We start from the raw sequence: 13,132 nt of genomic DNA, 5'->3' as shown, positions 1-13,132 counted from the left end.
TTTTTGCCCCTAGTTAGCAATGGAATTGAGGGGCAACAATGAATACTACTGAGATGCTAGGCCAAGCAATGAGTTCCCAAACAATCTTAACTTATAATTAGGATTGTCTTCAAATGCTACACAATGGTTGGAGAACTTGAAAATGTGATCTCTAGAGGATACACTACCATCTTCTCCACTAAAAGTGGGGAACGCGGGCATCTTGAAGTTGAGGGGAAAAGGATTCTGCTCATCAATATACTCGGGATATGGCTTATGGTAGGTGATCCTAAACAATGGGTGAGATTGAGGTTGAGCATTCTGGACTATCATCATTCTTAACTCGGCTAACTCATTTCTGAGTTGCTGATTGGTTGTATTGCTATGTAGGGTATGAGGAAGTTCCCACTTCGGGCTACAATCATTGCCCGAGAAAGTTTCTTTTTTTTGTTCGGGCTTCCTCCATCTGGCCCCTCCTCCCTTATTAGCCAATGGTGGTGGCCTATAAGGGGGAAGTTTGTCTATAGTTATGAGTTCACCTTTCCTGCTGGATTCTCCGATTAACTAGAGCATCCCATACTTCTTTCTTTCTTGCTCACTTTGCCCCCCACTATCTAGTGAAAATAATAGGGCGTCGGGCAACTCTGTTTCCCGGATTTCCTCTAATACTGGCTGACTAATTCCAGATCCCTCCTTATTTTTTCCCTTATCCTTCTTTTCCTCAAGCAAAGGAAATAGGGGGATCTGGTTCTTTCTCAGGGCTTGTTTTCTCATCATTTCCTTGGCATAACCACTTTTTGGAGTAAAGTACTCCAAATCTAATCTTCTTTATAGACTCCCTATTAAGGAACAGAGCCTACTCACTTCTCCTTTAGTTCCCAATTAATCTTTTCCATAGCTTTCAATACTTGCATCATGGTGGCTTGTAAGTCTTCATTGGTCACCTTTCCTCCTGACTTCTCAGATGAAGTCTGACTCTCCAGAATAGCTGGTCCTCGTAAAGAGGGGAAATCTTCTGGATGATTTGTCATTTTTTATCTTGGTAAACAATGGGGTGGTCCATACTTTGTGTTCCACCTTAAGGTTCGTTCATTATTTCTCCTTCTTGGCATATAAGACTAATATGATCCCACCAAGCGTGCCAAAACTATGTTCGGGCAAATATTTCTCTGAAGAAGGATCCTCAAACCTCAGCATAGCTCCCCAAGGGATTGACACTTTAGATGTGTAGTCGGGTTCTTACTTGTTGATGTGCTACAAGAAGAGAACAAAGTTAGTTCTGAAATGTGCCTTTGTGGGGCCTTAGGTGTAGGTCTTGAGGCTTGCAGTCAAAACTAACGAAGTGCTAGACATGCCACTGCTATCTCGGTATAGCAGATGTAGAATAAGTGTGTTTTAAGTCGGTTACTTGCGCCCTAAGTTACTCAAACTTCTTGTTATCAAATGATTGTCATGGATGGGTTAAGTCCACATTAAGTTCTTTTTCTTGCGTTGTAAACAAGGACTTTTAGTTCATGGTTTTGTATGTTCGAATGAAGGGAGTCTAGTGCCCCTTAAGTCATCTATTTGGTCCTAAATTGCTTTTAATGAAAACATATTCATTAAGTTAACCAGATCCATATGCAAATAGGACTCTCAAAATGACAACACAAGTGGAAATGGCTTGAATACATGTTGAAAAGTATACTAAGCAATATATCTACTAATTTAGAAAACAAACAAAGAAACTTGGGCAAGACTTCACCTTGTCTGGAAAGGTTGAACCTCTTGCAGTCACTTGTCTTTGAGTTTACAAAGATTGTATGCTAAAAAGGGACGTATGGTAAACAAGTTTACACAAGGGAATAGATAGTACACTACTAAGTGAGGTACCAAAGCTTTTATACTAGACAAGAGATAGCTTTTCAGATAACTATCGCTTAAAAATGATTGATTTTGGGTTAATTTCAACTTTTGGATGCAAATCTAGCTTGAGAGCAGAGTTTGTATGTTTGTTTGTTTGATTGGTTGAGTGTCTTTGTCTCTGGGGCCTTGTCACGCCCCGGACCCGGAGTCAGTAATAAAACTCGAACCTAAATCCGAAATGTGAGTTAAAATCTCAATAAATAAATAAAAAGGAAATTGACACGGGTTGGAAAATGAACTCCTCCTATTAAAATAACTCCAAAACCTTACAGGGTGTACAAAGTAGTAATAAACTAAAATCCTTAAACTTCTCCACAATCACAACCTCAGCTCGTCCAACATCTGTCTTGTCAAATAACTCATCTGTAAAATAATAGGTGAGGGGTGAGCAACAACCACCGTCCCTCAGTGAGTAGAATATATAATATGCCAGTCAAGCTTGCCATTTTAATCACACTATAAAATAGGATAATACTATCAAAGCTTTAGCCACATAATTCCATATCACATCATCCCTTTATGTGTCCATTATATCCTTCATAAATTGTAACTCACCACGTGACTCCTAATGGCCACCTGCCCTAATGTCCCCGTGTGCAGTTTACATTTATCCCTTGGATTAATGTAACACCAAAGTTCTCATGCTCCATGAACATTTCCAAATAATCCACATATCACGATATATAATAATTCCAAGAGTATTTCAACAAATCCAACATGCTTGACTTGAAATAGATAGAGATTTATAAATAGATAAAACCCACAATAGTTCGTGGTTTTCATTTATCAGAAAATAAGAATACTTTGAAACACATTACATAAACCACTCACCTCAATAATCCAAGCTTTGGCAAGACAACCCAACTAACATCTCCGCACACCTCAAACTAGCTTTCCCTTTTTCTTTTCTTTCTAAGCTCTCACTCTAAAGTATATATATAAATATATATGCACAACACACACACACACACACACACACACACACATATATATATATATATATACAAGTATGTATGTATGTATGTATGTATATACACACACCAATCTCTACATAATGCATGCTCTGCATGTTTCCTTCTTTTTATGCTCCAAAAACAATGAAGCAAAGCTCTTATTTATAGTGAAATAGAACGGCTCCAAGACTTGAGGTCCAAGGAAAATATACAATAAAATATATGAAGTCCTATCCGTAAACTCCTACGTGTGTATGAAGGTAATGCTTTTCTTGCGACACCTATTGTAGTATCAATATCTTAGTCACTAGTTATGCATGGTGTCAATTGCATGTGTGCAAAAGATGACACGTCTAGGTAAATAACCTTGTAAAATCAGCACACTAGAGTGCTTACTAATCACCCATTTCTCTCTCCCAAGATAATTAAGATTTGTGCTTGTTGATGCACAAAATCAGTGAGATCTTCAACATCTTATGCTTCCAAAGAAGATACCACATCTACCTGAGGAACAGATAGGGCAAGTGAGAAGGATACAAGGAAGCATGTGGAGACAAGCGTAATAGAACACGTGCCGATACATTCACTACTTTGTCAACAGCAAAAGTATCCTATATCATCAAGGTCGATGCACAAAATCAGTGAGGACTTTGGTACAACATAAAGTGTTAAGTTTGTGACCTTCGCTAGATTGCTCCGGTCACTAGTGTGGATAAGTATGTAAATAGATAGGAACAGGAAAGCAAACACAAGATGTACGTGGTTCACCCAGATTGGCTACATCCACGGAGTAGAGGAGTTCTCATTAATTGTGAAGGGTTTACACAAGTACATAGGTTCAAGCTCTCTTTTAGTGAGTACTAGTGAATGATTTAGTACAAATGACATTAGGAAATATTGTGAGAGAATGATCTCTATTTATAAAAGAGAGTTTCTAGTTTCATTCTGACATTGACACGTGTCATGCTGTGATTGGCCTCTGATGTCGACACGTGTCGCGTTATGATTGGCCTCTGGTGTTGACATGTGTCGCGTTGTGATTGGCCTCCTGGTTGGAGGGAGACTCTTGTGGGTCCTTGGTGGTATAATGTTGACCGGTGCTTAGTAGTTTCGGGGTTGGTCAAGTATGGTACAAACAGTACTGATAGGAGCTAGGCACATGGTATATAATAATAATAATAAAATATTTACTTTTAAAATACGAGGTCTTACAGGCCTCTTTTTCCTTTTATAGGCGGTTTGGCCCAACTACTGTAGCTTTTGCTCTTGCCCGAAAGCATTTGGAGGGTAGTGAGTCATCAACTTTCTACTAGCAATGCCACTGGAAAGTCTTATTTAGTTGATAGTATGTTAGTCTCCATCACTTGTCACTTCCAATATAGACACGTGGCTTGTGTCTCTTGGCTGAGAAAGCCTCAATTTGTTTATGGGTCTAATGCTGGGCTTCGGGCAAGTCCTCTTTCAATTGGCATCCTTAGGCTTTCCGTCATTTAAGCCCAATGTTCAAATATTAACCAAAACAATGTGGCCATTTTTTTTCCTTCTCTATAGTGGATTATTTCCTCTTGTTAACACTACAGATGTGACTAAATTTGCAGCTGCTCTTATTGTGGCAAGAAAGGAACATGGCGTAGAAAGGCAATTTGGAATCTGGTGCAAGACTTTCGTGCTCTGACTGAAATCCCCATAACTAGTCACATAATCTCTCTTATCATAGGGAGTGAAGAGAAGGCTCTACAAGCTAGCCAATTTTGTTTCCTTCTCTATCTGTTTGTTGTGTGATTTGGATCGAGATCATTGCAACTGCATATATAATAACTTTGTTTATCGTCGACGAACAGGATTTTGTTGAAATCTGGTTTCCTTGTAACTGCAATCAGACCCCTAGTAGTGCCACCTAACTCAAGCAAGTTAGTTTGTTTCAAGTTTGCCTTACACCTAATGTAGGTGTATGCTTATATATGTTCTCTCTCTCTCTCTCTCTCTCTCTCTCTCTCTCTCTCTCATAAATCCTACCTCTATTAGAGAGTGTTTAAAATGTGATCTCACTAGCACTCTTCTTTCCTATTAATGCATCATGGATTCACCCTTGATCAAAGCACATAAAAGACACATGTTAATGACTCAAGCTTGAATGCTTCTAGTCTGTGTTTTGGTTTTTCAGTTTCTGGACTTCATGCTTCTTGTTTGGCGAAGAAGAAGAAGATGAGAGAAAATTAGTTTCTCTCTTCCTTCCACACCCACGTGATCACTTTTAAACTATTTAGTTTTTTTTTTCTAAGTAAAAAGGCTGTTAGTTCATCCATAGCATCAAGTGCTATTAATTTTTTTTTCTCATTAAAAAAACATAGATTGTCAGGCTATCAGTTCCCAGCATCAAGTGCTATTGATTTTTTGGACTTGTTAGATACACATTTTATTATTCTTTAACTATCTTATTCAGGGATTTCATATAAGTATGATTTTTTGTAAGTGTTAGTATACACTTATTTACAAGATATATAAGAAATTTACCTAAATCTGCCTAGGCCGCCTAGACCCTGCCTAGCCGCCTAGCCGCCTTGGCACTAGGCTCCAACCCAGTGCCCAACTAGCGCCTAGCGGTTTTTAGAACCTTGCTATGAAGTAGTTATTCAATATTTTTTACTTTAACCAACTAGTATTACTGTTTAGTAATATTATTTTTCATTTATACGTGAGATATCTTAAGTTCAACTCACATAAATAACGAAGACGTATTATATTTGTGTTGAGTTTGATACCTAATAAATGGCTAATCCATTATGATGAATATCATTGATAAAAAAAAAATCCGTTTTCTAATTGACCAAAAGAATATTCTCCTAAATTTTCCTTGCACCTAATGTGGGTGTATGCTTATATATGTTCTCTCTCTCTCTCATAGAGGACAAGTAAATCCTACCTCTATTAGAGAGCGTTTAAAACGTTGTCTCACTAGCACTCTTCTTTCCTATTAATGCATCATGGGTTCACCCTTGATCAAGGCACATAGAATACACATGTTAATGACTCGAGCCTGAAAGCTCTAACATTAATCTCCTACTTGGGCAAACATCATTAATTGAATGCACCAGTTGGGTTCACCCTTGAATGCATTTCCATAGAAGAAGGCTCAGTTTTTTCCTCAAAAGCTATGAAGTAATTGTTCAATATTTTTTACTTTAACAAACTAGTACTACGCCCTAGTAATATTCTTTTATACATGAGATGTCTCAAGTTCGACGCATATAAATAGTTAAGATGTATTATATTTGTGTTGAGTTTGGTACCTACTGAATGGCTAGCCCATTGTGATGGATATCGTTGCATAAAAAAAAACATTTCCATTTAATAATCTCCTAATTTTTCTTTTCAAGAAGAATACTCTCCTAACTTAGAAATTAAGACAAATTAATTAAATAATAATGAAATTGGATCAATGCTTGAGCTAAATGGGCCAGCAGGTAGTCATTTGCATCTAGGTGAGGCCGGCACCTTCCAGGTGTTGACCAGCACGGCTCGATTCAGGGTCCTAGTGGACATTCTGAGTCAGGGTGTGTCAGTAATGCTTTTACCAATTTCGTTCATTTGTTTTTAAATTAATCTTGTACTGTAAAAAGGAGAGCCGAATTCAAGTGGATAAGGAGAATTGATGCTAAAATTAACTTAACACACAAATTAAACCCTCTTGTTGTCAATTGTAGTAAAGAATGTAAGTAGGGATCGTTCTAGGCCGGGGATTAGGAGGGATTGCTAAAACACTTGAAACTGACTTAAAAACGTAAAATTAAGTTTAAAACACCAAACTAGACTCAAAAGATGCAATACAAACTAAAAGGACTCAAAGCAAGCTAAAAACGCTCAAATCTGCCTAAAAACACAAACTGGGCAGATTTGGACTCTAACACACTTTTGGGACACCTAAAAACACAAATCAAAATAGATTTTGACTAATAAAACACTTTAAAGTAAAGGGGGTTTTGGTTTTGACGAATTTGAAAACAAAAAAAGTAAATTAAAGAACTAATGAAATCTGCATGAATTTGGGTAAATTGAATGGATGGAAGGCTAGCTAGGAGGTTCTTCTCCACACATGACATACTTGCACATAAACCAATTTTCAGTTGTTCTTTCGATCAATCATGAAACTCAACACCCCAGGTTAATTAAGTCCGCTTAAATTAACCTTCAAGTTCTCCTTATGCTATTGAATTGGATGGGAAAGCGCATACAACAATTCAAGCATTCTTCAAAAGTTCTTTACATGAACAACACAATAAAGATACAATCAAAGATCATTAAGCATTATGAAAACTATAAGTATTGACAAGGCATTCGTTACTATGATGAGCATGAAACTCCTGCTAAGAATTTATTTAACGCGATCGTTTATAAGCGACCTCCACTACTTGTGAATATAAGTTTGTAACTATTAGGTGAAACTCCCTTATACTCTAGCATCATATTCATGCATGCAAACTAAATGTGCACTCTTAATAAACATACACGAATAAGTTATCAATCAAGCAGTGAAACAAATTGAATTCACAACTTATGAAATCATAACTGAAGGTAATCAAATCATATTTCAAGCATGAAAATGGTTTCGAATTCCCCCCTAGCTAAGGGGGGTTTAGTTCCTCATACTTATAAAGCAAAGATAAACAAATTTAGACATTGAAAACAAAAGAAAGAAAACACCTAAAAACGCTCAAACAATCCAACTTGAATGGCAAGCACATCCAAGGGTCCTCCTTCTTCTCTCTGTTGCGGCACAAGGTGTGGTTTGATGGATGAGTGGTAAATTATGGTGGTGGATGGATATAGGTGAGTTATGGTGAAGGGTGGATTGGTGGATTGTGTTCTGCTCTGGTTTTCTTCCCCCTTGTTATGGTGAAGGGTGGATGTATTTATAGGCTAGGGAGAGGACCACCATCTAATTAAGGTGGTAGTGATGAGTGTTGTGGTAATGAGTGGATGTAATGGGTGTGGTGGATGGATGTTTGGTAATGAGTGGATGTAATGGGTGTAGTGGATGGATGTGTGGATGTAATGGGTGTAGTGGATGGATGTTTGGTAATGAGTGGATGTAATGGGTGTAGTGGATGAGTGTTTGTGGTAATGAGTGGATGTAATGGGTGTAGTGGATGAGTGTTTTGTGGTAATGAGTGGATGTAATAGGTGTAGTTTTGGTAATGAGTGGATGTAATGGGTGTAATGGATGGATGTTTGGTAATGAGTGGATGTAATGGGTGTAGTGGATGGATGTTTGGTAATGAGTGGATGTAATGGGTGTAGTGGATGAGTGGATGTAATGGGTGTAGTGGATAAGTGTTTGGTAATGAGTGGATGTAATGGGTGTAGTGGATGAGTGTTTGTAGTTGTAGGTCAACACACTTGCACACACACATGCTGATTTCTAACCTTTTAATCTTCAAAAACGTCCATCCTCATGTCTCCATGCTTGCACTATCCAATCTTGGCCCAAAAATGCTCCAAAGTGCTCCAAATAGCACTTTGTTGCCAACTTTGTTATTTGAACCTACAAACACACGAAAATAGCTTAAAGTACTAAAATAACTAGAATTAAACTAAGTAAATGCCAAGAAACAAGCTCACTAAGTGGCATAAATATGCTCCTATCAAGAATACATTCTTCTACGCAATGTGGCAATGCCTACTTATGTGTTGTATGTCTTGATAAATAAGATTCATAAATAACATAAGATACGTAAGAAGACAGTACTCAGATAGATACTCAATAAGAAAACTTTTTCCAACTTGTGTTAGCTTATATAAGTGCTAGATTAGTTTCCAACCAATCATGGAAAATACCTAACACAAGTTGGCTCAGCCCCAAACCGACATAACTTAGGAATCCCAATCACATTAAAATATCGGGAATGCATCGTAACTATATCAGTCAGTTAGCAAGAGTGATGTTAAGGAGATCACATATTGTAAACCATATGCAAACGCACTATCTCTCTCTCTCTAATAAAGTATAAGTACATCCTATCTCTACTAGAGAGTTTAAATGTGATCTCCCTAGCACTCTTCTTCCTATTAATGCATCATGGGTTCACTCTTGATCAAAGCACATAGCAGACACATGTTAATGACTCTGAGCCTAAAAGCTCTAACATTATCCTACTTGGGAAAACATCTTTAACTGAATGCACCAATTGGGTTCACCCATTAATGCATTTTCATAGAAGAAGGCTCAGTTTGGCTGTGAGGCCTCCCAATTCAGCTTTGCCTCAAAGCTATGAAGCAGTGTTCTAAAAATCGGCCTAGGCGCTGAGTGGTGGCCAACAACCGAGATTAATGCAAAATCTAGAGCAAAATTGGGACAGGTATTAGGCGGGCGCCAAGGCGGCCTGAGTGGCCCTTGGGCAGCCTAAGCGGTTTGAGAATTTCAATTTTTTCTGCATTTGAACTTGAGAAAGGATGAATGCTTCTAGTTTGTGTTTTGGTTTTTCAATTTCTGGTCTGTGTTCTTGCGAAGATGAGAGCAAATTAATTCCTCTATCTTATTCAGGAATTTCATATAAGTATGATTTTTTGTAAGTGTCAGTATACACTTATTTACAAGATATACAAGAAATTTACCTAAATCCGCCTAGGCGCCTGTGTAGACCCCCCTTAACCGCCTAGGCTCTAAGCGCCAGCACGCCGCCCGCCTAACGCCTAACGTTTTTTAGAACTTTGCTATGAAGTAGTTATTCAATATTTTTTACTTTAACCAACTATTACTACGGCTTAGTAATATTCGTTTTCATTTATACATGAGATGTCTTAAGTTCAACTCACATAAATAACGAAGATGTATTATATTTGTGTTGAGTTTGATACCTAATAAATGGCTAACCCATTATGATGAATATCGTTGATAAAAAAAAAAAAAAAACATTTCCGTTTTCTAATTGACCAAAAGAATATTCTCCTAAGTTTTCCTTACACCTAATGTGGGTGTATGCTTATATATGTTCTCTCTCTCTCTCTCTCTCTCTCTCTCTCTCTCTCTCTCTCTCTCTCTCTCTCTCTCTCTCATAGAGTACAAGTAAATCCTACCTCTATTAGAGAGCGTTTAAAACGTCATCTCACTAGCACTCTTCTTTCCTATTAATGCATCATGGGTTCACCCTTGATCAAGGCACATAGAAGACACATGTTGGTGACTCAAGCCTGAAAGCTCTAACATTAATCTCCTACTTGGGCAAACATCATTAATTGAATGCACCAATTAAGTTCACCTTTGGATGCATTTCCATAGAAGAAGGCTCAGTTTTCGCCTCAAAAGCTATGAAGTAATTGTTCAATATTTTTTACTTTAACAAACTAGTACTACGTCGTAGTAATATTCTTTTTCATTTATACGTGAGATGTCTCAAGTTCGACTCACACAAATAGGGAAGACGTATTATATTTGTGTTGCGTTTGATGCCTACTGAATGGCTTGCCCATTGTGATGGATATCGTTGCATAAAAAAAAACATTTCCGTTTTCTGATTGACCAAAAGAATAATCTCCTAATTTTTCTTTTCAAGAAGAATACTCTCCTAACTTAGAAATTAAGACAAATTAATTAAATAATAATGAAATTGGATCAATGCTTGAGCTAAATGGGCCAGCGGGTAGTCATTTGCATCTAGGTGAGGCCGGCCTGTTAAATTCCCCTCCGGCCCATAACCACCGTCTTCCCCATCAAACTGTGAGCTTTCCCCACCGGAGTCTCACCGAGTCATCATCTCTCGCAACTTCACGGAATCACAGCAAAGCAAAACGTCGCAACCCGAGGCCCTGGATCCGATCCGACCTTGATCCGATCACACCATGTCCTGCTTAGCCCTCTCTCTTCAACCCGCCAATGGATCCGACATCCTGCTCCAAACCCGAGAATGGTTCCCGCCTGCCCGGGCCCTCGTCGCCGTCTCCTCCTTCCGCCAGACCCGCCTAGCTTTCGCCGCCGCCAAGCAGCAACAACTCCACACCACCAAAGACAATTCCCACAGCCACTCTGACTCTTCCTCCGATACCACTGCCGACTCCGTCGCCTCCCTCGGCGACGACCCACTCGCAGCCTCGAGTGGCCAGCTCATCGTGGGTGTCGAATCTCGGTACCGGGTCGTCTACCGCCTCGTCAACTCCATCTACGTCCTCGGCGTCACCACCGCCGATCACGACAACTCGATCAACGTCTTCGAGTGCATCCACATCGTCAACCAGGCCGTCAGCGTCATAGTCACCGCTTGCCGCGGCGTCGATGTTACTCCGGAGAAGCTGAGTCGGAAGTACGCCGAGATCTACATGGCTCTCGACATTGTTCTGAGAGGTGTCAGCAATATTCGATTAGCGGCGATGCTTTCGTCGATGCACGGCGACGGCATTGCCAAGATGGTGCACTCGGCGTTGGACACTGAGAACAAGATCCGTGGGGCGGAGAATTGGAGAGCCGTTGAGGCGCTTTCCGTCGAACACGAGGCGGGCATTGTGGCGTTCAACAATTTAGGGTTTGAATTGCCGCCGGAGACGATCGCTGCTGGAGATGAGGTGGCGGCTAGCTTGGCGCCGGTGGTGCAGAGTGAGGAGAAGGATCAGAATTTAGAGAATGAGGACGAGAGCCAAGCTGAGAAGGACCCATTTGCGGCAAGCGAGAAGATTAATCAGCCTGAAGAGCTGGTGAGTGGGTTCAAGAAGAACAAGGATCCTTCCGCCACGGACCTAACAACAGCGCTGGCGACACTTGAAGTGACTACATTGCCTCCGGCAGAGGCGACCCAGAGTACCCATATTGCGGTGGAAGGGTTTGAAGGGGAGTATGGTGGGATTGAGTTTGGGAATGACCAAGCTTCTTTGGGTGAGACTTTTGAAGGGTTTAGTGATGCTTGGGGAGGTGGGTTGGATGCTTCTGAGTTTGTTGGATCGAAGAAGGTTGCGAAGAAAGAAGGGCTGGGCGGGCTTGAATTGTTGCAGACCGGGCCTGATGCTCCAAAAACTGCTGATGCCACTGCCGGTGGTGCAGCAGCAGGTACTCCCCTTGATACCCTTGTAAAAAGTGAAATGAAGGGTCCTGAGATGCACGTTGTGGAAGAGATCAGTGCTGAGTTTAGAGAGTCATTGCTTGCTAGAGTGGGATTAATGGGTGTTGTTTATTTGAGAACTTTGCCTACCAAAACTAGTGGTGATAAAGAGACCGAATTTTCTTTCCGGGTTGAGGGAACCAGCCCGGTTAAGAGGTTTATTATGCAGAATTCTCGCGTTAGTAGTCTGGGGAACGGATTGTTTCATGTGAGGACCGCAGCCTCCGATGAGCCTTTACCCATTTTGAAGTATAGTCTGCTGCCCAGGTTGACACCATTGCCCTTGAGGGTTCGTCTTGTGCAACGCCATACAGGAAGCTTACTTTCTGTGATGATACAGTATGTGTCAAACCCTGAGTTGCCAGCGCCTTTGACTGATGTGACATTTGTTTTAAAACTCCCACTTGATCCTACATTGTTGAAGGTATCACCAAAAGCTATATTAAGTAGGTCTGATAAAGAACTGAAATGGCATATCCCCGAGATTCCGTTGAATGGATCTCCTGGTCGGTTGAGGGCAAGGATGCCTGTGGATTCTAATGAAGGAGATGGCAGTGAGGAGATTGAAGTTGTTGCTTATGTGAAGTTTTCTTGGCAAGGAACTAAATCATTGTCTGGAGTTTGTTTGCGGCCAGCTTCCGAGGGTAATACAGACTTTTATGAGGTTAATCACAGGTATGAGAATGGGTTATATATGTGCAATTAATAGACCCATGATGAAGTCACTGTTGTATTGTAGAGTAGAGGGTTGTGTCTCCTTTTATGTTGTTTATTTTGAGAGGTTTCTGTTGATTGTATCTTGTTGTAGCATTCTTTGATAATGAGCTTGTAGCTTAGTTTATCGGTCATTTGAAAGCTTTATGTCTTTGTGTATTGTGTGAATGGATATACAAGTTTCTCTTTACATGCTATCTTCCATCTCCTGGTTTATTAATTTTACTATCACATGAACGTGTAGGTTTTGTAATTCAATAATAAAACAAACTTGTATAATAATACAGAACACAATATAGTGAACTTAATCGAGACTTTCTGACTAAGGGATCATTGGTAATAAAACAAACTCTGTTAAACAGAAATAAAACATTGTAATGAATCTTATATTGTAACTGAGATATTCTGACTAAGGGAGCATTAGGACTCAATCTATTGAAATTAAGACATTACCAGCAATGTTCACAAAAGTCGGTACTGTAGATGGTTAGTAAGTTT

At 39.7% G+C, this 13,132-nt stretch overlaps 1 protein-coding gene across 1 annotated transcript; it reads left to right on the top strand.

The window, feature by feature from the left end:
• Nucleotides 1-10,407: 10,407 nt before the first annotated feature.
• Nucleotides 10,408-12,831, top strand: LOC103407106 (uncharacterized). Its single transcript, XM_070810612.1, has one exon. It carries the CDS (start codon nucleotides 10,674-10,676, stop codon nucleotides 12,624-12,626), a length of 1,953 nt encoding a protein of 650 aa, XP_070666713.1. The 5' UTR covers nucleotides 10,408-10,673; the 3' UTR covers nucleotides 12,627-12,831.
• Nucleotides 12,832-13,132: the final 301 nt, after the last annotated feature.

This window comes from Malus domestica, chromosome 13, assembly GCF_042453785.1.
Source record: "Malus domestica chromosome 13, GDT2T_hap1".
NCBI classification, from domain to species: domain Eukaryota; kingdom Viridiplantae; phylum Streptophyta; class Magnoliopsida; order Rosales; family Rosaceae; genus Malus; species Malus domestica.
The sequence above is the reverse complement of the archived record's forward strand: the minus strand, read 5'-3'. Positions and strand labels throughout refer to the sequence as shown.